The sequence below is a fragment of the Monodon monoceros genome, unplaced genomic scaffold, assembly GCF_005190385.1.
Source record: "Monodon monoceros isolate NGI ecotype Baffin Bay Population unplaced genomic scaffold, NGI_Narwhal_1 Contig7193_ctg1, whole genome shotgun sequence".
Lineage (NCBI taxonomy): Eukaryota > Metazoa > Chordata > Mammalia > Artiodactyla > Monodontidae > Monodon > Monodon monoceros.
The window spans coordinates 1-22980 of NW_021702809.1; the positions used below are offsets into that span (position 1 = coordinate 1).

General features: G+C 39.2%; 1 protein-coding gene across 2 annotated transcripts; it reads right to left on the reverse strand.

The window, feature by feature from the left end:
- Positions 1-64: 64 nt before the first annotated feature.
- Positions 65-16035, reverse strand: LOC114891179 (AMSH-like protease). 2 transcript variants are annotated; one of them, XM_029215331.1, is made up of 4 exons: positions 8441-16035; positions 5419-5636; positions 2844-2919; positions 65-1128 (listed from the first exon to the last, which is right to left on the reverse strand). In XM_029215331.1, the coding sequence occupies exons 1-4, from the start codon at positions 8468-8470 to the stop codon at positions 1003-1005; spliced, it is 450 nt and encodes a 149-aa protein (XP_029071164.1). In that variant the 5' UTR covers positions 8471-16035; the 3' UTR covers positions 65-1002. The 2 variants fall into 2 exon arrangements, with proteins under 2 accessions (XP_029071164.1, XP_029071159.1); XM_029215326.1 differs by lacking the exon at positions 65-1128 and having other exon boundaries at positions 2595-2919; positions 8441-8523; positions 9958-14627.
- Positions 16036-22980: the final 6945 nt, after the last annotated feature.

The following is a 22980-nucleotide window of genomic DNA, read 5'->3' on the forward strand; positions in this document are numbered from 1 at the left end:
AGGAAGTAACTGGTGTCACCAAAGGCAGACCAGGTGACAACTGCTGAGGCCGCTCCTCCCAGAGCGCTCCTGAGAGGACCAGCATGCACATTGCTGAGCAGGGAAGGGAGATTAACTGGGCTGTTAAATTAAATCCCTTCCTGCTGTTCTGTCCAAGCCGCCAAAATCACTTTTAGCTTTTATAGTTCAAATCAAATCATCAGTAACCACGGAGGAAATCTTCTCATCTCAACATTCCTTCTGTCACTCAGCGCAAACAGCTCACTCAAACCTGCCTTCTAGCTATACCAAAGGAAGCAGAGAAGGCCTGTGACCACACTCCGAGGTAACAAGATTGGACTGAACTGAGAGTCAGTAAAAGTGACAACTTCCAAAGCACATAAACACATAGCCAAACAAAAAAGCAAAACAACCTTTATCATTATGCTGTAAACATTAAGAGTTCAAGTGTTGAACTGGAGTATCTTATAGACTGACTGGTCAGCTTCTTCTTTCAATGCCCTTCAGTCTCAGACATCATTTTCATTTTCACTCTCTATTTAATAAGAATCCAGGAGCCACCACCCCTTGGTGATATGATTACATTTCACTCATATAGCCATTATTCCATCTGGATGTTATACTGATTACAATATTTAAGAATCAAATTCACATTTCCAAGGCATACGTAATTAGGCACATCAGAAACTATATACTGTTCTCCCTACCGCTCTTACTGTCTCCTTTCATTGCTAAAACGCAGCCATCTGGCTCAAGATTACATTGGCAAGAGTTGGTCTAAAAGCTCCGCTTAAATCACTGTAAGAAGTCTATTTTCTAATGCTTCACTTTATTAGATGTTGACAGGAAATAAAAATACCACATCCTTGGTGCAAGTGCTTAACCAGGATATCAACATGAATTTTTTATGGGTTTTACGTCACTGTATTTTTAATTTGAATGCATACGACATTTGAAAAACTCATTAAAATGAAATTCAAAAAATATTTGCACAGAAAACAGTCATGCAATAAATGTACCAATTGAACTTACTTCACTTTGCAAATATTCTTGGTATTCTACGTTATATTTCTTTAAAAGGTCCTTTTTCAATTCATCTGTCCTTGGGAATGCAATCTCCTTCAGTTTCTTTTAAAAAATATATATATACATATTGATTAGTGGGATTTTCAGTATAGTCAGCTTTCAGATCATCAGCTGAGAAAGAAAAACAGCTGGTATGTGCATTAGAAATCAAGACACAAGTAACCAAAGATGATCGTGGAAAAATCAATCTTTTCTAGGGCTCCAAAATATAACTTTTCAGTAGAGAAGAGAAAAAATTATCCCCTTTGTAAGACCTTTATCGACTTCACTGGTTAGATAAGCATCTTGTTCAGTAGGTACCTCATTTTTAGGTAGTGGGTTTGTAACTGCACATTCCATGGTAGGTAAATTTTATGGCATCATAGTTAGAAGGGACCTCAGAGAACACCGTAAGTAGGGATCCCTAGGCTTAACAGACTGTAAAAAAGGAACTCAGGCACTTTTTATAAAAATATAGTTTCCCAGGCCTAACCCAAGACCTACTGAGACAACATGTTTAGAGAAGGGATTGGGATCTGGATCTCAAACAATTTCCCAGTGATCATAATGCAGGAAAATCTGATACAGTCCAAGCACCCACCAGCCCCGCCTCTGTAGAGATGAGGAAACAAAGGCCTAGAGGGATTGAAAGGCTTGTCCAATGTCATTCAACTAGCTAATGGCCTCATTAGGACTAAAACTCCTAACTCTAGCCAATCTTTTGTCATCCATCCATCCATCCATTTATTCAAGCACAAACAGAAAATGTATATGCTTTTGGAGAATACTTTCCCTACAAGTAAAAATAAGAATAACCCTAAATTAGAGTAAGAGAGTCACCTTGGCAGCCTAAGACCTTGGTTTCCATACAGAATTTTCTGAGTTTACGTGAACAAGAGAATTGAGGGGAAATGCTACTCAAAGGCCTGATAATGAATGATCCTTCAGATAGTGTACAGAAATTTTAAAATGTAGATGACCATTTGACAAAAATTTGTGTTCTGCTTACAGGCACCCCCAGGCCTGACATAGCTGGTAAGAAAGCTTTTATTCTGTTATGTGGTAAAATATTTTTTGAGAGTAATTAAAAATTACATACTGTGATTGACTTTGTATACATTGTTTTACCTTCCATCATATAAAATCAATCCAAACTACTTAAGACAAATGGAAAACATTTAAAAATGTTATCTAAAAGGATATATTCTTAGCCAAAGATATTTGGAACTATATATGCAGCAAATGTTGATGGTAAATAAATACATTTCAACAACCTTCTTTTTCCTTTGGAATATTTCAGGCCACTCACTAAACACTTTGTTGTCTCATAGGCTAGTACTATAAGAAGAAAATGACTAGAACTTTGTGGCTGCCTTAATAATCAACACTGATATTCAAATAGGTTTTGGGTTCAGAATTGTATGGAATAATCAAAACCAGCCAAAATGACTGTCTCAAATAAGTATGGGGAAATAGACAACCATTCTCTCAATCTCCGGGAGGAATCATAAAATAATTCCTTCTTCACGTCTTAATATGATTAAGTATATTCTTAATCTTTTTCTTTTTTTTTTTTTTTTTTCTCGTTTCAAGTAGACATCCCACAGTAACGATGATTAAAGGTCTAGGAAGAGATCGAAACATCATAGCTAATGGAATGAATCTTTCGCGCTTAAACTCTTGAGAGGATGAGACAGAGGAGGAGAGGAAGGGGATGAATCAATAATGGATACTTGTGGAATATTTGAACCCCCGGGGGAGAGTCTATCCCACAATACCTTCATAATATCCTGCTTTTCGGGTACTGCACATTGCTGGTAATCTCGATGGTTAGGAAGCTTTTCTACAAACAAACTGCAGAAAAAGAAAACACGTCCTTAGCATTAAATGACAGAAAAAGCTCAATGATGGCTTCTAATTTGAGAATGAGCCTCCTTTTCAAAAAGGACATGGTTAATAACATTATTTAACCTATATTCTTTCCATTTGCCTTTCCATCAAAGGTTGGCCCAAGTATGATTTTGGCATTACAGGGTAGTTAACTGTAAGCACTGAGGTTAAGAGAGTTAAAGTTGGGATGCTCCCTGAAGAGACCACATCACTTTGGTTTTTCTCGGGTCTTCGGCACTGTATCCCACTTGAGCATCATTTTACTTATGTGTAGTGCTGGCAACACTGAGGATCACGTGAAAATTTAAGAGTCTGGAAAGATGCATGTAACCCCTTCTCACCATTGAAAGACTCAAAGGGCCACTGATGAATCAGTAGTGCCATGGTGTCTATATTAAAAACTCTTAAATGAAAATTCATAAATGAGAGAAATGTCAGCCGGAATCCTTAATGGATTACGAGGTGCTAATTAAGAGTTAATTATTTTTCATCACCTTTTGAGGAACAAGGGACAATAAAAATGAAGGGAAATTAGTACAGCAAACCAGATACATTGCTTCCAGGTAAAGTGAAGGTATTGCTTCCACAAGGGCAGGAAATTCTGTTTTTGTTTTTTCCTTATTGATGTATTCTTAGCCTGTAGAATGGTGTCCCTCTCATAATGAATGTTCAATAAATATTTGTTAAATGAATGAAAAGCTCTTAGAGCAAATACTATTTTTGATCAACTAATATGCTATAACTACTGATGTTCTGTTGTTTACAAATCACACATACACTCATCATCTCATCTATAGAATACAGAGGAAAGGTATTATAACTCTTATCTCTCAAATAAGAAAATTAAAGCCTAAAGAAATTACATAAGGTGTGTCAGTTGCCTAAGGCTTTTGTAAGTAGCGTAAAGTCATAGACATTTAGAGTTGAAGAGACCTCACAGATTTTCACCCATAAGTCTTTCATTTATGTAGATGAGGAACTGAACTCACAGAGGATAACTGAATTACCTATGGTCATATCGTTAATGACAGGAGAGAATTCAAATATTCTGACTCAGAGAGTGTAGTGGCCCTTTACCACACTTACGTGTGTGTGTGCAAAACCCAGAAGAAGGTGAAAAAAATATTATCATTTAGTAACTTATAGTTCAGAAACTAAAATGGAAAATGTGTGCTATCAATGACAGTTTATAACGTCCAATTTCATGTTTATTGCTTAACTTTATAGAAACTTGATTTTTCCCAGGTAGGATGAATGGTGCCAACCATTCTCTAAATTTCCAAGAAGTTAATTAACTTGAATAAAGTGCAGAGCCCACTTTGCACACCATATTAACTGCCTTTAATTTCGCCCATGGTAGAATCATGGATGCAGTATTTAAAACAGTTGATCTTTTCAGCTTCTCGAATGTTCTCAGGTTAAGTCCCCAACTAAACTAATACAATTAATCAATGTGTGATTTCCAGTTAAAACAAAAATAAGGGGTTCAGCTCAGATGAAATAATTTTTGGTAACAGGAGATCCTCCCAATCAGTAAGCTGGCAAATTGGTATAGAAAACCCAAATCCCATTTCTTTTAGTTCAAACTAGGATATCTTACTAACAAATATCTAATGTGAAGTGTGATTTTTTTTTTTTTTTTTTTGTGGTACGCGGGCCTCTCACTGTTGCGGCCTCTCCCGTTGCGGAGCACAGACTCCGGACGCGCAGGCTCAGCGGCCATGGCTCACGGGCCCAGCCACTCCGCGGCATGTGGGATCTTCCCGGACCGGGGCACGAACCCGCGTCCCCTGCATCGGCAGGCGGACTCTCAACCACTGCGCCACCAGGGAAGCCCAGTGATGTGTGATATTTTTACATGTCTGTTTTGATGGAGCCACTTTCACTCAATATTTTGCAAGCTCTTTTATACATACAATTCTTACACAGCTAAATAATTGCCTTAAAAAAATACTAACTACAATGTGAAACCAACTACTACACTCTGTCCCAGAATCAGTTCCTTCCTAGGATCGTCAATTTATCCCCTAGTCGCAACCCATCAAATTAAATATTTAAAATGTTAATGGCACATTCCAGGTATTGTAGATGGAGCTACAATATGATGTCTGCTTTCATAAAGCTTGCATTCCTGTGAAGGAAGAATGACACAAAACAAGAAATTTTATTTGTGAAGAGAGGGAGGGGGCATGCTGGTTACTGCGCTGGCCTGTTGAAAGGTGTCTGACATCCCTGAGCTTCGCCCCATCCCTGATCATTCATCCCTAAGCCCCAGAGATGGTGTAAGGCCGCCTTTGAGTACATTACTTGGTAACTTAAAAACCTGGACATCTCATGCTTTGGGAGATTGTAAATTCAGTCTGAATATGAAAACATGCCGGCATCTAAGCTGTCTCACCAAAATACCATGTAAATATTTTCCCAATTTTCTCATTTTGAAGACCTCCAAAATAAAACACTTACGTTATAAATTTATTATAAAGAACAAAGGCATTTTCCAAGTTTCCTTCTTCCAAATACACGGACGCCATTCTCTCCATTTCTACTCCGGATCTAAAGTAGCGGCGCGGAGTGATATCTTCATTGATGGTGATATTACAACCCAGCTTGCTTAGGGCGCGGACTCGCTCTTCCGGGCTGAGGGAAACATCCCTGTGGTCCGGCATGGCAGCTAACTTTTTCTGCAAAGTCGAATTTGAATCTCTGGTTATAAGAAGAAATGAACATGACTGAAATTATACATGTATTTTCTGTACTAAATACCTGACATCAATACCTAAGGAAAGTTTTTCATAAAAGTTAATGATACGATAAAAATAATTCTTTTTGCTTAAACGTGTGGTCTACACACCAAAAAGATACACGTCTCCAGGGTAAACATACACTCTTTTAGACTAAGACCTCTTATAGGTTTCAGCTACAATTATGTGGCACTTCCTGGGTAGGCAAATGTTTTAGGTCATTTTAGGTAAAATATCATTGACCCTTATATCCTCACAGAAGCAAACCAAGAGATGGATTCCTACCAGGGTAGGGATCATGTCATTATACTTGAAGGGCCTCCAAGAGATGGCTTGGATTCGAAGTTTCTATCAGGATTCAATTCTATTCCAAAACACATCTGGTTTTATAAGTAGCTTTCAGGGCCTCCCTGTATCTTTACCAAGTGAATAAAACCCCACCAATAATTCCAGGAAAAACCTTTTCAAGCATATGGCCATTCCCCCCACCCCTTTTTTAACATAAAGACACTCTCAGAGCTTGACATAATAGTAACTACACCATTAATTATTCCCTGACTGAGAAAGTAATAATTATTACTAAAAAAAAAGTCTGTGATATTAATATATTTGTATTTTATTAATAAAAACAACATCTATACACATCTGAAAAAACATGGAACATATACATTCAGGATAATTATTCAATTCTTCAATAAAAAGTCAGTGTTTCTGAAAGGTGAAAAAGCCAAATGTTTTCTGTTAAAGGCCATATAGCAAGTTTCTTAGCCTCAGTGGGGCATATAGTCTCCATGGCAGCTACTCAGCTCCGCTGGTGTGAAATCAGCCATAACCCCACGTAAACAAATAATCCTGACTGTGTTCCAAAAATATTGTTATTTGACCAAAGGTAAATGTTTCAATGACATAATAAAGTTACTGGGAAAAAAAATCTATGGAAATTAGGACATTTTCTAAAGCAGACTTCTAGCCTCCTGTGTGCACAAAAGTAACTCGCCCGTTTTTTATTACTATACAGTCTACCCTGAATTATAATAATTTGTATACAAGTTTTTTTTGTTTGTTTGTTTGTTTTTTTCGTTACGCAGGCCTCTCACTGTTGTGGCCTCTCCTGTTGCGGAGCACAGGCTCCGGATGCACAGGCTCAGCGGCCATGGCTCACGGGCCCAGCCGCTCCACAGCATGTGGGAGCTTCCCGGACCAGGGCACGAACCCGTGTCCCCTGCATCAGCAGGCGGACTCTCAACCACTGCGCCACCAGGGAAGCCCTGTATACAGGTATTTTTGACTCCTTATGAACTCCATGAGGGAAAGGAATCATTTTACACTCATCTCTGTCCTCTGGAATGTAGTATATTCCCTGCAACACAGATGATAACCAATAAATGTATCAAATAAAGGAGGAAGAGAGACAGGGAGCAACATGACTATAATTAGATAATCTTTTTATCTGAAGGAAAAAAAATAAGATTTATTTTCCCTTTACGGGAATGGTGCTGCCCTTCCTAAGTTTAAAATTGATTTCAGAGATAAACTGGGAAATAGCCTAAACTTTTCATCAATCTGTAGTGTTTCATTTGCATATGAACTTCTTAGATGTAAATAAATTTTCCAGAGGAAAAAGCCTTTGTGTTCATTTTTACACTGACATGTCCACTAAAATTTTAGTTATTCCTACATAATGTTCTAGAAACACACAGGCACTCCATAAGGATGACTCCTTCCTCTGCAGAGATGGAAATGGGTCAGCCTTTATTATCCCACAGTGCCTTGACAATATGGGGTCAGAAAGTGAAAAGTTCCTACAATTTTCTGCTCCTCAAACATACTCTCAAAAGCAACTGAGCATCTGTGAAGGACTTTTTCCTCAAAGAGAGAAAACTAACCTATTTCAGAGCAAGAGCCAGGCTCTATTTCTTTATGTTCTGGTGCTAAGCTTTGTGTGTGTAGGGTATTCAGTATACCGCTGCTCCCAGGGCTACAGGGGTAGTGAGTGGGTTTGGGAGGGTCATCAGGAGGAAGGGGAGGGTAATGACAGCTTTCCTTTAGCAAGTCCCAAGGACAAGCTGGCAACATTAAAACTACGTTTCCAAAAGTTGTAAGGCACAAAGTACAAAAACAGGGCCATGGAGATTATACAACGTTCCTATATTCACATTCAGAGACTGATCTGGTACACACAATAAGCTCATGGGATCCCAAGGCCCCTGTTATTTCCTCTCCAGCACGTTATTTCTTCTAAGATGTAGCTCAAGAAGGTGTGTACTATGTTGGCTGTAAGGGCAAAAGATGAAAAGGATGAGAGTTTCAAGTATTCACACATTTACCCAAAGATCCCAAAGCAGCATCTAGGTGTTAAATAGAAAATTATTTCCTTGGTCATTGCCACACAAGGTAAGCCTCTAATTTTTATCTGGGAAGAAGCTGAGGCACAAAGAAGTTGAAGTACCTGCTACAATGTCATCTGTGAAATTCTTCTCCCCGGTGTTGTGCTAAAGGACTACACTCCTGGAATCGAACCAGATAAATTAACATTTCACACTTTCATGGAAAAAAGCGCATTATTTTTAATTCTAGCAAAGATGGGTTTATTAATCACTTCCTCAAAGGAGAGGACCACGCAGATGGATGAAAACGGCAAATGCTCAACTTCTTGAATTGTGACTCATTTCACATTCAGTGTGTTTCTGTTCTTCTTTTTGGGTTTTCGGACCACATGTAAAATATTGGTTGGTGCCACCTACCAGGGAATTCACCGTTAACGGCTGATCCATGTTGTCCTGTCTACAAAATGATGGTGTTTATTGTTTCTTCTCAATCACTTCATCTGTTTCAAAGACAAAAAGCAGAGCTAAGGTTATTTCTTGAGAACTCAAGTCTCAAATCCCAAATGCCAGGCTTATTTCTGCCTCAGAAAAAATATGAACAAATTGAAATAACTTATATTATCTGAGACTACTGGAAATCTCTTCCTGAAAATACAAAACTGCAGGTGGTTATAAGGTTTCTTGAAGCAGACTTTTAAAACAGGAAGTGTGAAGAGAATTAGTTATTGCCTAGTACCCAGTATGAATCTGCTGGGTGTTATCTTACTTAGAATCCTATGCAAGGTTATAAAGTGGATTTACTTGCTTCGAAAGGAGAAAGAAGGTCATTGTGATTGAAAGCATGGACTCAGACCTGGAGCCCATCTGAGCTTAAACTAAGTCTTACTGGCTGTGGTAGGTAGAATTCTAAGAGAGTGCTGTGATTCCCACCCCTTGGGATCCACAGGTTTATGTAATCCCCTTCCCTTGAGTGTGGCCAAGACCTATAACTGGCTTCTCATCTCAGCAGAACATAGCAAAGGTGATGGGAGATTACTCCCATGTTTATTATATTCTGTCATATGGCAAAGACGAAGAGATTCTGCAGATATATTAAGGGCCCTAATCATTTGAGGTTCAATTAATCAGAAGGGAGATTATCCTGAGTGGGAGACCTCTCCTGCTGACCTGGAAGACTCAGCCATCCTGAGTTCCACAGCAGTAGGGAGATGAATTCTGCCAAGAATGACGTGCTCTTGGAAGAGGACTCCAAGCCTCAGATCAGATCCTTACCCTGGTCGACGCCTCCATTGCTGCCTTGTGAGACCCTGAGCAGCGGACCTAGTTGTGCTATGCCTAGACTTTTGACCCACAAAACTGTGAGATAACAAATGTATGTTGTCTTAACACATGAAGCTTGGGGTGATTTGCAGTGCAGCAATAGAAAATGAATACTCTAGCTGGGTGACTGCAGGTAAATATCTAGCCTTTCTGTGCACCTGAATAAAGGGGGAAAATAAGAGTACCTATGTCATGTCGTTGTGGTAAGGATTAAATGACTTAGCATATAAAGTGCTTAGAACAGTTCCCAGCACATAGTCAATATCATATCAATGTCCGCTATTACTAGAATCTTGATTTTGCAGTTGAGGAAACTGAGGCTCAGGGATGTTAAGTGAATGTACCCAAGTTCAAATAATCACTCGATAAATGTTAGTCTCCTTCCTTTGTATGCTAGTTTAAGGTCGAGCTCTGCATGATCACTTCCCACTTCTAAATTTATGTCGGCTTTTATATTCCACTAATCACTTATGCGACGCTGAACACATATTTTCTCCTCAGTTCCTCATTCATGAAATGAGGGGGTTAAGCTACACTCTTTCAAGTTACAACATTCCGTGATTCTCGAAAACTCCAGAAGTAGATTATTCAATCCTTCCGTGCTATTTTCTGACCTGAATCCATGGCTGGAAAATCCTTCCAAGGAAAGTCACTTAGTGTGTTCTGATCTTTCCCCTTCATCCTCTCCAGTGATCCCTGGAGTACACATCAAGCTGTCGGCCTGCAGGTTGCAGAAATGCACAAGAAAGAAGGACCTACAGAGAGCCCTAGTCACAGTGTACTTTTAAAATCCAAATTAATCCTGGGACCACTGAATGTAAGCAATCCCTTTGGGGGAATTACCACTTCTTTGGTGAGAATAAAACGGAAAAAAAAAAAAAAGACGTTAAAAGAGTTAAGGAGACAGAACAAAGAGGCTTATGGAGAATTTGAGGCTGGGTGGGGAGAGAATGGGACAAGGAAATACTAGTTACTCATTGATTAGGGTCTCCTAAAAGCCAAGAATGAATTCTTTTAGGGGTTACTCAGATCCTTAAACAGAGCACAAATAATTTAAAAAGTTGGAAACATTAGCACAGCACTTCTAAAATCATATAACCCGGAGACTTGTTTAAAATGCAGATTCCTGGAACTCAAAAGGATTCTGGATCCCCTAGTTTTAAGCCCACCAATAGCATTGTTAGGATGTGGTGCAGGTGATTTTGATACATGAGACTTCCAAACAACGCTTTGAAAGACACTGCATCTGAGAATGTATCAAGCAGGATTCTTAGTTGCAAGCAAAGGCACCGACTCTTGAATCCACAGAATGATAATGGAAAGGTCACAAATTACCAAGAAGGCCAGAGAAATTGGGCCTGGAGGCTACATACCCAGCAACCTGACCCCAAATCACACAGCAGCACTGGTCTGCTGCCTGTCACTGATGGGCGGGGGAGCCAGCGGCTTCCATCACCGACACCAGATGCTGTCTGGGAAACCACCTGTGGAGGTGCCACATATTTTTTCATGTCACTAGTTTCTATTTCAAAATATGAGATGGAGGTGCCTGACTGGCAGAACCTAGGTCACACGCCTGCAGCCAGGCTGCAAAGGTGGTTAAAAACGCAAATATCTAGCACTTCACACTTCCTTAGGAGGCAAAGTGGGATGTGCCAGGTGAGAAAAGGTAGATTCAGGGCTGGGCGGCCAAAAACAATGGTAAGTATACAGAAAAATCAAACTTTTCCACAATGAGCTTCTAGACGTATAAAATGCTTAATTCAATATATCTTGAACACCAGAATTTATTAAATTCCTATAGATGAAAACCAATAGTTAAATCTCTCTTTAACTCTATTAACTCCCACACACAAATTTATCTATAATTCAGAAACAGAAACGAACTCCCCTCAAATCTAATAAGAAAGAAGTTTATACATTGGTCAGTCAACTGCTTCTTTTTGGACCATTAACTACTCAGTGGCAGTGGTCCTGCCTTAATTCCTTTATTTTTCAATCTGCAGTCCTAGCACTTATCCCCTGCAATATAAACAATTACCAATGTCAGCATAAACAGGTTATGTTCTCAAGACCAGTAGATGTCAAAGTGTGATACAGCGTCCCCAAGGGGTCTGCAAGGTCAGTATTATTTTCGTAATATCACTAAAACATTATTTGCTTTTTTTACCATCCATCGGTATAGTGGAGAGTTCCGTAGGGTACAAGTTAATGGCTATGCTCACTTGTATCTTCTTGTAAATGCCTGCTACAATTTTTAATATGGTAAATATAAATAGATATAACCCACAGAAACAAAGCTTTTTAGTGCCCTTAGTAATTTTTAAGAGTGTAAAGTGGTCTCATGACCAAAAAATTTGAAAACCTGCTGCTCTAGATCAACTACGCAAACAAACAAAACAAAACCTCGCCATGCTACTTCAATCTAACCAGAAATATAGTGGGCCATGAGAATCTAAAAGACGAAAAAATAATGGTCAAGTATCACCTTCCATTTGTACTACTAAAGTCTCACTAAAATAATTAGAAAACTGAGGGCACAATAAGAGATACCTTACCTCACAGAACCCAAGACCCACAAGAGCAAATGTGGCAGACTGCTATATAATCTGCAATACCCATTCTCTTTTTCTAATATAAAAATATAAATTTTTAGTTGATACATAGCCTGGATGTCTCTATGTCTCAACTGCCCCCAAGGAAATGTGGAAGCAGCTCTATGATTCTGCCCTTTAAAACCAGCAGCAAGTAATGCCAAGAACAATATCTAATCTGTTAACACAGTGTTTCTTTTGTGACCTTTTTAGCCTAAATTATTAATTCCCTTAATTTTCCTTCTCTTTCTTTTTTTTTCTTAAATACTTTTTTTTGGGGGGGCGGGGGTGCTAAGCTCAGAATCCTGACTTACTTGCATACACAGAGCCAGATTTTCCAGAATACAAAAGACTAACCAGGCAGGAAAGAGTCTCCTGAGAGACCGGGCACACAGGACAGCCAGTGAGACCATCGCCCAAACGTGTCGTTTTCTCACTGGTACTCCTTTCAGGCTGAGTGCTGTAGGGAACTGGATAAGCAGGGGCGGCAGATGAGAGAGGCCAGAACACCTCATGCCACACGCTGTAGTCTCATTTCTAATGGGCCAAAAGCAGCCTTTCTTCTCCCCACTGGGTTAGAGTTCAGGTTTTCCTGGAAGAACATGGTGCAATTTACTTAGTTGGAGATAAAGCAAATGATCATAACCTAGACTGTGGGCTGCAGTGACCTAATCTGATTTAGATAAAAGGAGGTTAAAGGGTCACTCCCACGCTTTAAATGACAGAGGCAGAAAGGAGTATCTCCTGAGTCACAGGAGGCTTACAGACTGGGACCTGCTTCCGGAAAAAAAAAATGACCTAAGCCCATCCTTCCTTTTCATTTGGAAGGATTCAGATGTTAAAACCAAAGACTATTTTTTATACTCAAGAGATTATTTTTATACAATATTTGTAAATCAGAAATTATCATCTGCTGTGACCCAGGTGATAACATTATTTGTACTAAAATATTGATAAATACGAAACTTGATCCGAATATTAGAAATAGCCTTTATTGTCCTTTTTATACACTTGTAAGTACTACATGTGAGTACCTGCTAGGTATCAGGCATTTGTCTCTTATTCCTAGAAGGATATCCCAAGTTAAACATACCTCAGCAGTGTGGTTAAGATTAGATCAATCAGCAAGAATGCAGTTGCTACAGGAAAGATTATTAAATAAAACACCATGCCCAATATAGGTTTTGTGTTTGTTGTTTTTTTTTTTTTTGCGATACGTGGACCTCTCACTGTCGTGGCCTCTCCCGTTGTGGAGCACAGGCTCTGGACGCGCAGGCTCAGCGGCCATGGCTCACGGGCCCAGCCGCTCCGCGGCATGTGGGATCTTCCCGGACCGGGGCACGAACCCGCGTCCCCTGCATCGGCAGGCGGACTCTCAACCACTGTGCCACCAGGGAAGCCCCCAATATATGTTTTAAATTACTTTGAGGTAAGTCTAGGCTACCCTGAGGGCAATCAAGTTGCACTTTGGGCCAGAAAAGAATTATTTCTCATAGTGCAGTACAATTTTTATTCTGACACCAGGATGAGATGGTTGGGCACCCTTAACCCAGCAGCTCAGGGTTTGGGGCTGTATATGTGTAGGAGAAACCAGCTTCTATCACTTGTGAGGTGGGAGTGCTATGGTGTCTTATTTAACCCTTTTGTGTACTTTATCTTCATCTATTAAATGGGGGGAAATAACACCCTTCCAGAAGAACTCAGTGGAAGCTTACATGAAGTTAAAAAAAAAAAAAACACAAAAAAGAGAATTTCCTGGCGGTCCAGTGGTTAGGGCTCTACGCTTCCACTGCAGGGGGCGTCCACTTCCATCCCCAGTTGGGGAACTAAGATCCCGCATGCCACGCAGCATGACCAAATTAAATAAAGATCATTAAAACACACACACACAAATTCTATTACAGTTCCTGGCATGCAGTAGAAAACTCAAAGAAAATCAGTCCCTTTTCACATCAAATGGTTAGAAAAGTAAGATGACATAGGCTTCTATTATACATAGCAGAGATGACTAATGTTTAACTACTTGCTTCATTGCAATTAGTCTTTGACAGTCGCTGTCAGTTGTCTATCCAACAGCCGCCCACTCTCCCCACCCCCGCTTCTTCCTGCCAGCAAGGCCCAGCCTCACTAGAGATATTCACTTTTCCAGACTCCCTGGCACTCAGGACTTGACTAGTTGGCAAGTGACCAAATCTTGGACAACGGGACCAGAAGGGAGAAATCTATTGGGAGGACTCTGAGATACTTTCATCTCTAACACAAAGAGATAGTCTGGAGAATATGTGCCTTTTCGTCAGCTGGACATGTGTCTTCATGTAAGACTCGAAATGCAGCAGCCGTCTTGCAACCCAGACGGGTCAAGCCTAAGACCCAGCTGGATGGCAGAGGTGGAGGGTAGAGGGAGCCTGGCTCCTTGCAGACACTGTTGAGCTGCTGAGCTTACCTTGAAACCATTCTCCTCTGAACTGTTATTGTGTAAGACATAAGTACCATAGTTTAAGGCACTCTTAGGATTCTGTAATCTGCTGCCTAATTGATACAGGATTCCTCTGGCAACATAAGGAAATGTTTACCTATGTGAATCCAATGGTGAAAGTGGTCATTCTGAATACTAATACTAATATTAAGAAGAAGAAGAAGGGGAAGAATTTTGTGAGATTTAACAATTTTCGAAGGAAATATTTCTATAATATTACATTCTTCTTTGATTCAAATATAAATATTATTTAACTCTTTCTTCATGATTCACAGTTTTATTTCAATGTACCTGCCAACAGCAATGCTTCCCTCCAGTTCTGATTTGCTTTCGTCTAGAAAATCACTTAAAAAACAACTTCTTTGCTAAACTTCTCTGACTTCAGTCTTTCTCTCCTTTTAGTCTATCGTGATTACTGATAAAATAATTTAAATTTATTTGTAAAATTAAAGTTTAACTGGACATGGGTCTGAAAGGATCTCCTGTGAATAAACTATATGCTGGTTACAATGACTGCTACCTGATTTCTAATTTGGCTGCTCAAAAATCATTTTTCTTACCTTTTCTTTCCTCTACTGTCTTCTACGTAAGAGCAAGTTGAGTTCTGGGCAGGTGAGGTAGGACTATGTATATCACCTTTAATTCAGCAAAAGAGCTATTGTAATAATAATTATATTATTATGATAATATAATATCATATTATAGTAATGGGTTACTAATTATATACTAACCAAAAGCTTTCCTTCCCTGGTTATCTGAAGTAATGCATTGACCTCCATTCTCAGCCCCCACAACCGCCTTATCAAATAGGAAGCAGTTGAGTCTAGAGATTAGACATGCAGCCTCCAGGGTCAGACCACATGGGTTCAAAGCCTGACTCCAAGCAATAACTGCAGAATCACAACTACCCAGACTGCAAAGTGGGGTTGATAACAGTAACTAAGGAAAGACCTGTTGAGAAGGTGAAATGAGAAAATGCTTGTGAAACCAACAGCGAGATGCTTGGTGTCAGGAAGCACTCAGCAAATGATAATGACCATTATCTCCATTTTACAGGGGAGGAAACTTGACCCTAGACTAGACAAGCAACTTAAGTAAGTGGTGGAGCAAGGACTCAAAATTAGGTGTGTAATATCCCAGAGTTCATACTCGTAGTCACACAGCGATACTCGCAATTAATATTTAATAGCTGATGGTGAAATCAGGGGAAGGTCAAATTCTTGGACTTTGGACAAGAGTGATAGGATTTATTGCGGAAATGAGACTTCAGTTCAGCATTACATCTGTTTCATAGTCTTCCCGCCAAAGAAATAAAAGGGCATCCATTCCCTCCACTTGTTTCTTAGGCAGAGTGATGCGATGTCTGTGGACTGACCACCTGGAATATGTAGTTAAGAAATTCAAATGCATAATTATTAGACCAAGACACAGTTTAATTCAAAATATGTGCTGGTTTTTAATGTAACTTCTAAATTGTGGTACTCAAATTACTTGGCCATGAAAAAGAATGAAATAAATGTCTCTGTAGCTACATGGATGGACCTAGAGATTATCATACTGAGTGAAGTGAGCCAAAGACAAATAACATATATCACTTATGTGGAATCTAAAAAATAATACAAATGAACTTATTTATAAAACAGAAACAGGGCTTCCCTGGCGGCGCAGTGGTTGCGAGTCCGCCTGCCGATGCAGGGGACACAGGTTCGTGCCCCGGTCTGGGAAGATCCCACATGCCACGGAGCGGTTGGGCCCGTGAGCCATGGCCGCTGAACCTGTGCTACGCAACGGGAGAGGCCACAGCGGTGAGAGGCCCGTGTACCGCAAACAAACAAACAAACAAACAAACAAAAAAACAGAAACAGTCTCACAGACATAGAAAACAAAGTTATGGTTACTGAAGGGGGAAGGGGGTGAAGGGGGAAGGGGGGAAAGGGATAAATTAGGAGTATGGGATTAACAGATATATGCTACTATATATAAAATAGCTAAACAACATGTATTTACTGTATAGCACAGGGAACTATAGTCAATGTCTTGTAATAACCTATAATGGAAAAGAATTGGAAAAAATATATATATATATGTATAACTGAATCAGTTTGCTGTACACCTGAAACTAACACAATATTGTAAATCAACTATACTTCAATTAAAAAATAAAATAAATTCTGGTATTCAAAGGGCATTTCATATGCTCATAAATATACTAATTTATGATTCTGTTGTACTTTTTAAATGAGATGATTCAATTAATATCTTCATAAAACAATTAAAAATTCATAAAACATTTGGAAAATGAATTTGAAGTGTTGGGGAGAAATTCAGTTAATTTGCCAAGATAGATTCATATGAGCTTAATTGTGTTATCTTGCTGTTGAAATACTAAAATTTCCTGGAAATTATGCATTCTAAAGATAAGCCACCCATAAGCCACTAAACTCTAATATCCACTTGAACATACTTCCCTTTTTATTGCAATTTGCCTTTAAGAAAATACTATCCAAGGTAACACTCTTGCACTGTTGGTGGGAATGTAAATTGATACAGCCACTGTGGAGAACAGTATGAAGGTTCCTTAAAAAACTAAAAATAGAACTACCATATTACCCAGCAATCCCACTACTGGGCATATACCCTGAGAAAACCATAATTCAAAAAGAGTCATGTACCACAGTGTTCATTGCAGCTCTATTTACAATAGCCAGGACATGGAAGCAACCTAAGTGTCCATCGACAGATGATAGATAAAGATGTGGTACATATATACAATGGAATATTACTCAGCCATAAAGAGAAATGAAATTGAGTTATTTGTAGTGAGGTGGATGGACCTACAGTCTGTCATACAGAGTGAAGTCAGAAAGAGAAAAACAAATACCGTATGCTAACACATATATATGGAATCTAAAAAAAAAAAAGGTTCTGAAGAACCTAGGGGTAGGACAGGAATAAAGATGCAGAGGTAGAGAATGGACTTTAGAACATGGGGAGGGGTAAGGGTAAGATGGGACGAAGTGAGAGAGTGGCATGGACATATATATACTACCAAATGTAAAATAGCTAGTGGGAAGCAGCCACATAGCACAGGGAGATCAGCTCGGTGCTTTGTGACCACCTAGAGGGGTGGGATAGGGAGGGTGGGAGGGAGACTCAAGAGGGAGGGGATGTGGGGATATATGTATACGTACAGCTGATTCACTTTGTTATAAAGCAGAAACTAACACACCACTGTAAAGCAATTATACTCCAATAAAGATGTTAAAAAAGAAAAGAAAATACTATCCACAAGTTATATAATTCAATGAAGCATAATGAGTCAGAAATACATTTTTTAAATAACATCATCTTCTTGCCTGCCAGATGCCTGAAGCCCAGAGATGAGGTCAGTCCTTGGGCATTATTAATCAATTTTATTTAATTTTCATAAATTTCCTAAGGGCAGTGCTTGAAAGGCATGAATTTAGTCCAGCACTACTTTCTTTCTTTCTTTTTTTTTTTTTTGCGGTATGCGGGCCTCTCACTGCTGTGGCCTCTCCCGTTGCGGAGCAACAGGCTCCGGACGCGCAGGCTCAGCGGCCATGGCTCACGGGCCCAGCCGCTCCACGGCACGTGGGATCTTCCCGGACCGGGGCACGAACCCATGTCCCCTGCATCGGCAGGCGAACTCTCAACCACTGCGCCACCAGGGAAGCCCCAGCACTACTTTCAAAAGCAAAAGCTGTCCCAGAATACCTCTCATACACTGCTTCTCCAGTGTTCCTCAACCAAAGGAAATATTCTAACTGTTCAACATATTTCAATAGACAGCTGCAGTCACATTTTTGGTTTTGAACTAGACAATCTCTTCAACGAGGTGGACAAAACCAAAACAGGCTGTGTCCCTTCATAACTTTCCCTGGCAGGTTACTTTTAAATGTTTAAAGAGCCCCCTCCCTATACTGCCAAAGTCGTTAGCAAGTGGCCATCCACTGTTTCTCTTTGTTCACCCCACCCACTTCCTTATTTTCCTTCACTGCAGCTTATACCCCTCTACTCTGATGTAAAGTTTCCTCTGAGTGTGGTTCCTGGGCCACCTGCACCATAATTACTCAGTGGAGGAGGAGGGTGGTTGTTAATAAGAAACAGATTTCTATACCCCATCAAGTCAGAATTTCTGCCAAGGTGCCCCACAGAGCTCTATTTTTTTTCAAGCAGCCTAGGAGATCTTTATGCACATTGAAACTTGAGACTCACTGCATCAGATAAAACTGCTCTAAGACAGTTACAAATAACCCCCTAAATACCTGCCTTGATCAGCTGAACAGTACCTACTTTAGAACTCCTGCTTTGCTCTAAATGAAGTAGAGGCATTTCCTTTTTCCTCCCACTTCCCTCACCTTGCATCTAACCTATTAATTTTCTGGCTTTTAACATACTTTTATTCCATGGGACACATTTCTTTCAAGGCTTAATTTAAGGCTTAATCTGAGCACTGTGTCTTCACTCCATCCACTTTCACCAGGGTATCCGACTGTGATTTCTCACTCAATAGTTCCAAGGCTAATAACTACTGTATATCTTTCCCACAAGTATCAGCTCCAAGTAAATTCATTCATTCATTCATTTATTCAACATTATTTATGAAGCTCCTACTTCCTGCTAGGAACTAGTGAGCAAAGACACAGAGGATATTGATCTTATGAAATTTACATTCTGCTAGAGGCAGGAGGTTGAGCACAGAGGTACTAAGATACTAAACAACTAACGGCACAAATATATCATTAAAACTGCAGTAAGTGCTACAAATACAAAATACAACAGAGGTGGTTATGCATTTTTTGGCAAAAATATCTCAGAAGTGGTGGTGTGTCCTTCTCAGTACATCAGGAGACACTGATTTGCCCTGTTATCAGCGATGTTTACTTTGATCACCTAAGTTATGTCTGCCATGTTTCTCCCCTGTAAAGATACTATTTATCCTTTTGTAATTACAAAGTGTCTTATAGGGAATTACTTTGCCAATATGCAAGTATACTTTTGCCCATTCATTTCAGCATCCAAAGATTATTCTTTTCTGAAGTGATTATTACTGTGGTGTTTGAAAATGGTGAATTTTCTATTTCTATCCTTCTTTCTATATTTATTAGTTTAGTTGGAGTTTTCGTTGAAGGTTGTTTAATTTTTTGTACAAAATTTTAAAATTTTAGGCTGTCAAATGGATCTATTTTTTTCTTTTATGATATCTGGATTTTTCATCATTCTTTAAAAGGTCTTCAAACTGACTGATGATAAAAAATTTTTTAAAATATGTCTACCAATCTTTTCTCCTAGTAATTTTATGGTTAGTTATTTTTGAATAAATACCGTTGATCTGTGTGGAATTTATTTTTATGTAAGTAGTATGACAAGGATACAGATTCTTTTTATCATTAGGCAAAAAGACCCTGAATCTCTTCAATTTTGCTTAGCTTCTTATTTAATTCTCAACTCTGCTCAATAAGGTGATCTGCCCAAACTAGGAACTAAGTACATATTTATTAAATTGAAGTAGTCTCTGTTAATTATACCTCAATGAAGCTGAAAAATAAAAGTCTGGGAGTGATGGATAGACTTACATAGAGAAGAGATATCGGCAATTCAGAGAGGAGGCAAGTATGCAACTGTGTTTGAGATACCCCAGGACTGGACTGAGAGTGGTAAAAAGAATGTAGAAGGATAAATAGCTATTGGGAGCAATTCTGAGGGGAAAAAAAACATAGAACCTGGAAGTTAAGTGGACAGACAGGGATATAGGAGCGTAAGTAGGCAAAGATACTGCAAATGTTGTCATCTAAGGGAAGTGGAGATGGTGATGCTTCTGACTTCAACAGAGAAAACTTCTCCTGTATCTCAGTGAATGGCATCAACACCCAATTACACACAACCTGGCAAAACTTGGAAACAGTCGCCGTGCATCTTCTCCCTCCCTCAACTCCACATCCATTCTACCACTTATAGTTGCTGAGTCACCCTCCAAGATATCTCTCAAGTCTGCATTTTCTCACCATCTTTCCTTACAGTACCCAATCTGTGTCACCCTTTACTCTGTCTGCATCGCTCCAATAGCCTTCTAATTGGTCTACTTGTTTCCATCATGCTCCCCTTTGTTTAATTCTATATACAACAGGTATGCTATTCAGATATTGTCATTTCTTCACTTAAAACCCTTTAATAGCTTTCCATCACTGTCAATATCATGCATCTTTAATAGGTCCCACAAAGCTGGGTCTGATCCAGCTGCCAACCCACCAACCTTCTATTCACCCTCATTTCACACTTCTACTTCCTCTGTATCTTTACAGTGTAAGTTTAAGCTTCTCTTCCTCAGGCAGATATTTTTGACCACTTCCAAACTAAGTCACACTCTTGGTCATATACTCATGAAGAAATACCATACAAACCCAAACTGAGGGATTTTCTACAAAAAAAAAACTGGCCGGTGTTCTTAAAAAGTGTCAAGATGAAGAAAGACAGAAAGACTGAAGGAATGTTTCAGATCAAAAGGGACTCAGGAGACATGACAAAAAATGCCATGTGTGATCCTGTATGGGATCCTGGACCAGAAGAAGGACACTGGTGAAATGTGAATAAGATCTGTACATGAGACAATATAGTATTGTAACAATGTTAGTATCCTGATTTTGATAACTACTGTGATTATATTAACTGTTAATATTTGGGGAAATGGGTAAAAAGGATATACAGAAATTCTGTGTACTATTTTTGCAATTTTCTGGAATTCTGAAATTATTTTAAAATTAAATATTTTTAAAATGTTCAATTAGTACCTTAACAATCCCTTCAACAAGTAAAATGACAACAAAAGGAAAAAAGTTTGCATCATATGCAACATATATAATATTGATTATGTCTAAACTATAGGGCATATTTGCAGAACAGTAAGAAAGATACAAAGTTGAATAGAAATCGGCAAATGGAATGAACATGTCATGAGAGAAATATAAATGGCTAAGCAGCACGTGAAAAATATTAATTTTACTAGTAATTAAGAAACTATGGATTTGAAATGGTATTTCCACTTATTTGATTGATAAAATTTACATGATTGGTCATACTTAATATTGATGAAGACTGGAAGAGAAATTGGCAATTAAAAAAAATAATACGCATTCCTGTTGACCAAGCAATTCTGTTTCCCCCATAGACTGTCCTGCCCAAATAATACACTAATACACACACACACACACACACACACACACACACACACACACTTGCTCCCACTGTAGCATGGCTTAAAAATATTACAATTTTGGAAATTAAAATACACAGCCATCAAAAGGAGGTTATTTGAAATAAAGAATCTCTACAGGAAATGAAGCCGTTAGAAAAGACTTACATCTATACGTGCTGAACCAGGAAGTTGTCCGCGTTACAGCATTAAGTGAAAAAAAAAAGCAAGTTGTAAAATAGCATATAACGTATGACTCCCACATATGTATTTAATGTATGTTGGCATTTGCAAGAAAGGTATCTGAACAACATGCACTGGATTTTTCTCAGCTGTTCTCTCAAGGATGAAATCATGAAGGATTTCATATTTAACTTATTCATTTTGGTACAATTTGTTACAAGTATGTATCACTTCATTATGACAAATTATACTGTTTTTAAAGCCTATAAATTCTCAGTAGGTAGCTCCAGATTTGAAGCCTAGCCCTGCCAGTTTCTAGATGTGTGGATTTTGATCAATTACTCCCTGACTCTGTTTCCCTTGTCTAACGTGAGACCCTTGCCTCACAACGTTATGAAGGTAGTGGTAGTTGAAACAGTTATTCAAGGGCTTTCTAAACCCAGAGAGGCTCTCTGGCCTGATGACTGGGCAGCCTTGGTGTCACACCATAACATGCAGCTGCTGGAGAGCAGTTTATTGGCTATAGACCTTCAGGAAAACAGCACGGGAGAACCCTGCTGCATGAACCCTTCAGTCAGTCCTGCCAAATTCAAGGCCCCAAGTGCTCACCCTGCTCCCTTCTGCCTTTCCTTAATCCTCTCTTCTGGACCACGTACCATGTGTCCCTAGCACAAGAGTAAGGCTTGTTTGCATCAGGTTAGTCCCCTGCTCAAAAAAGCAACTGATAACCTAGTGTCTACCAGAAGAGGTCTAAACACCCTTGCTGGCCCTCAGTGCTGTGCATTATTAGACTTTGCTTTCCACTGCTTCCCAATATAGAAGTCTTGCCCTACTTTTCTATTTGATCAAACCCTCTCTGCCCTATCCCAACATCTGCCATTCAGAAGGAGGTGCAACATTCTTTCCTGCCAACTCTGTGGTTTTCTGATTTCTTCCACCTGAAAACAGGTATTAATAAGAAAATTAAACACAGTGTTGGGTGCCATTATAAAAACTCCAAGGCAGCCTTGATGGCTATGTTATTCCATAAAAATGTATATGAAAATCAGAGGGATAAATGCATAAAGCTTAAAAACAGAAGCACAAATTTGCATATAAAGTTAGATTTAGCTCCTAAATAGGTTTTTCTCTAAGTATGGTTTATGACCACCTGCATCAGAATCCTCTGAAAAGG

Coding starts and splice junctions, on each gene's coding strand:
- LOC114891179 (XM_029215326.1), bottom strand. CDS start 8,470: ATGGATCAGCCGTTAACGGTGAATTCCCTG. Junction 5,637..8,440: donor CGTTAACGGTGAATTCCCTG/GTAGGTGGCACC, acceptor TCGACTTTGCAG/AAAAAGTTAGCTGCCATGCC. Junction 2,920..5,418: donor CTTTATAATAAATTTATAAC/GTAAGTGTTTTA, acceptor CTTTTTCTGCAG/TTTGTTTGTAGAAAAGCTTC.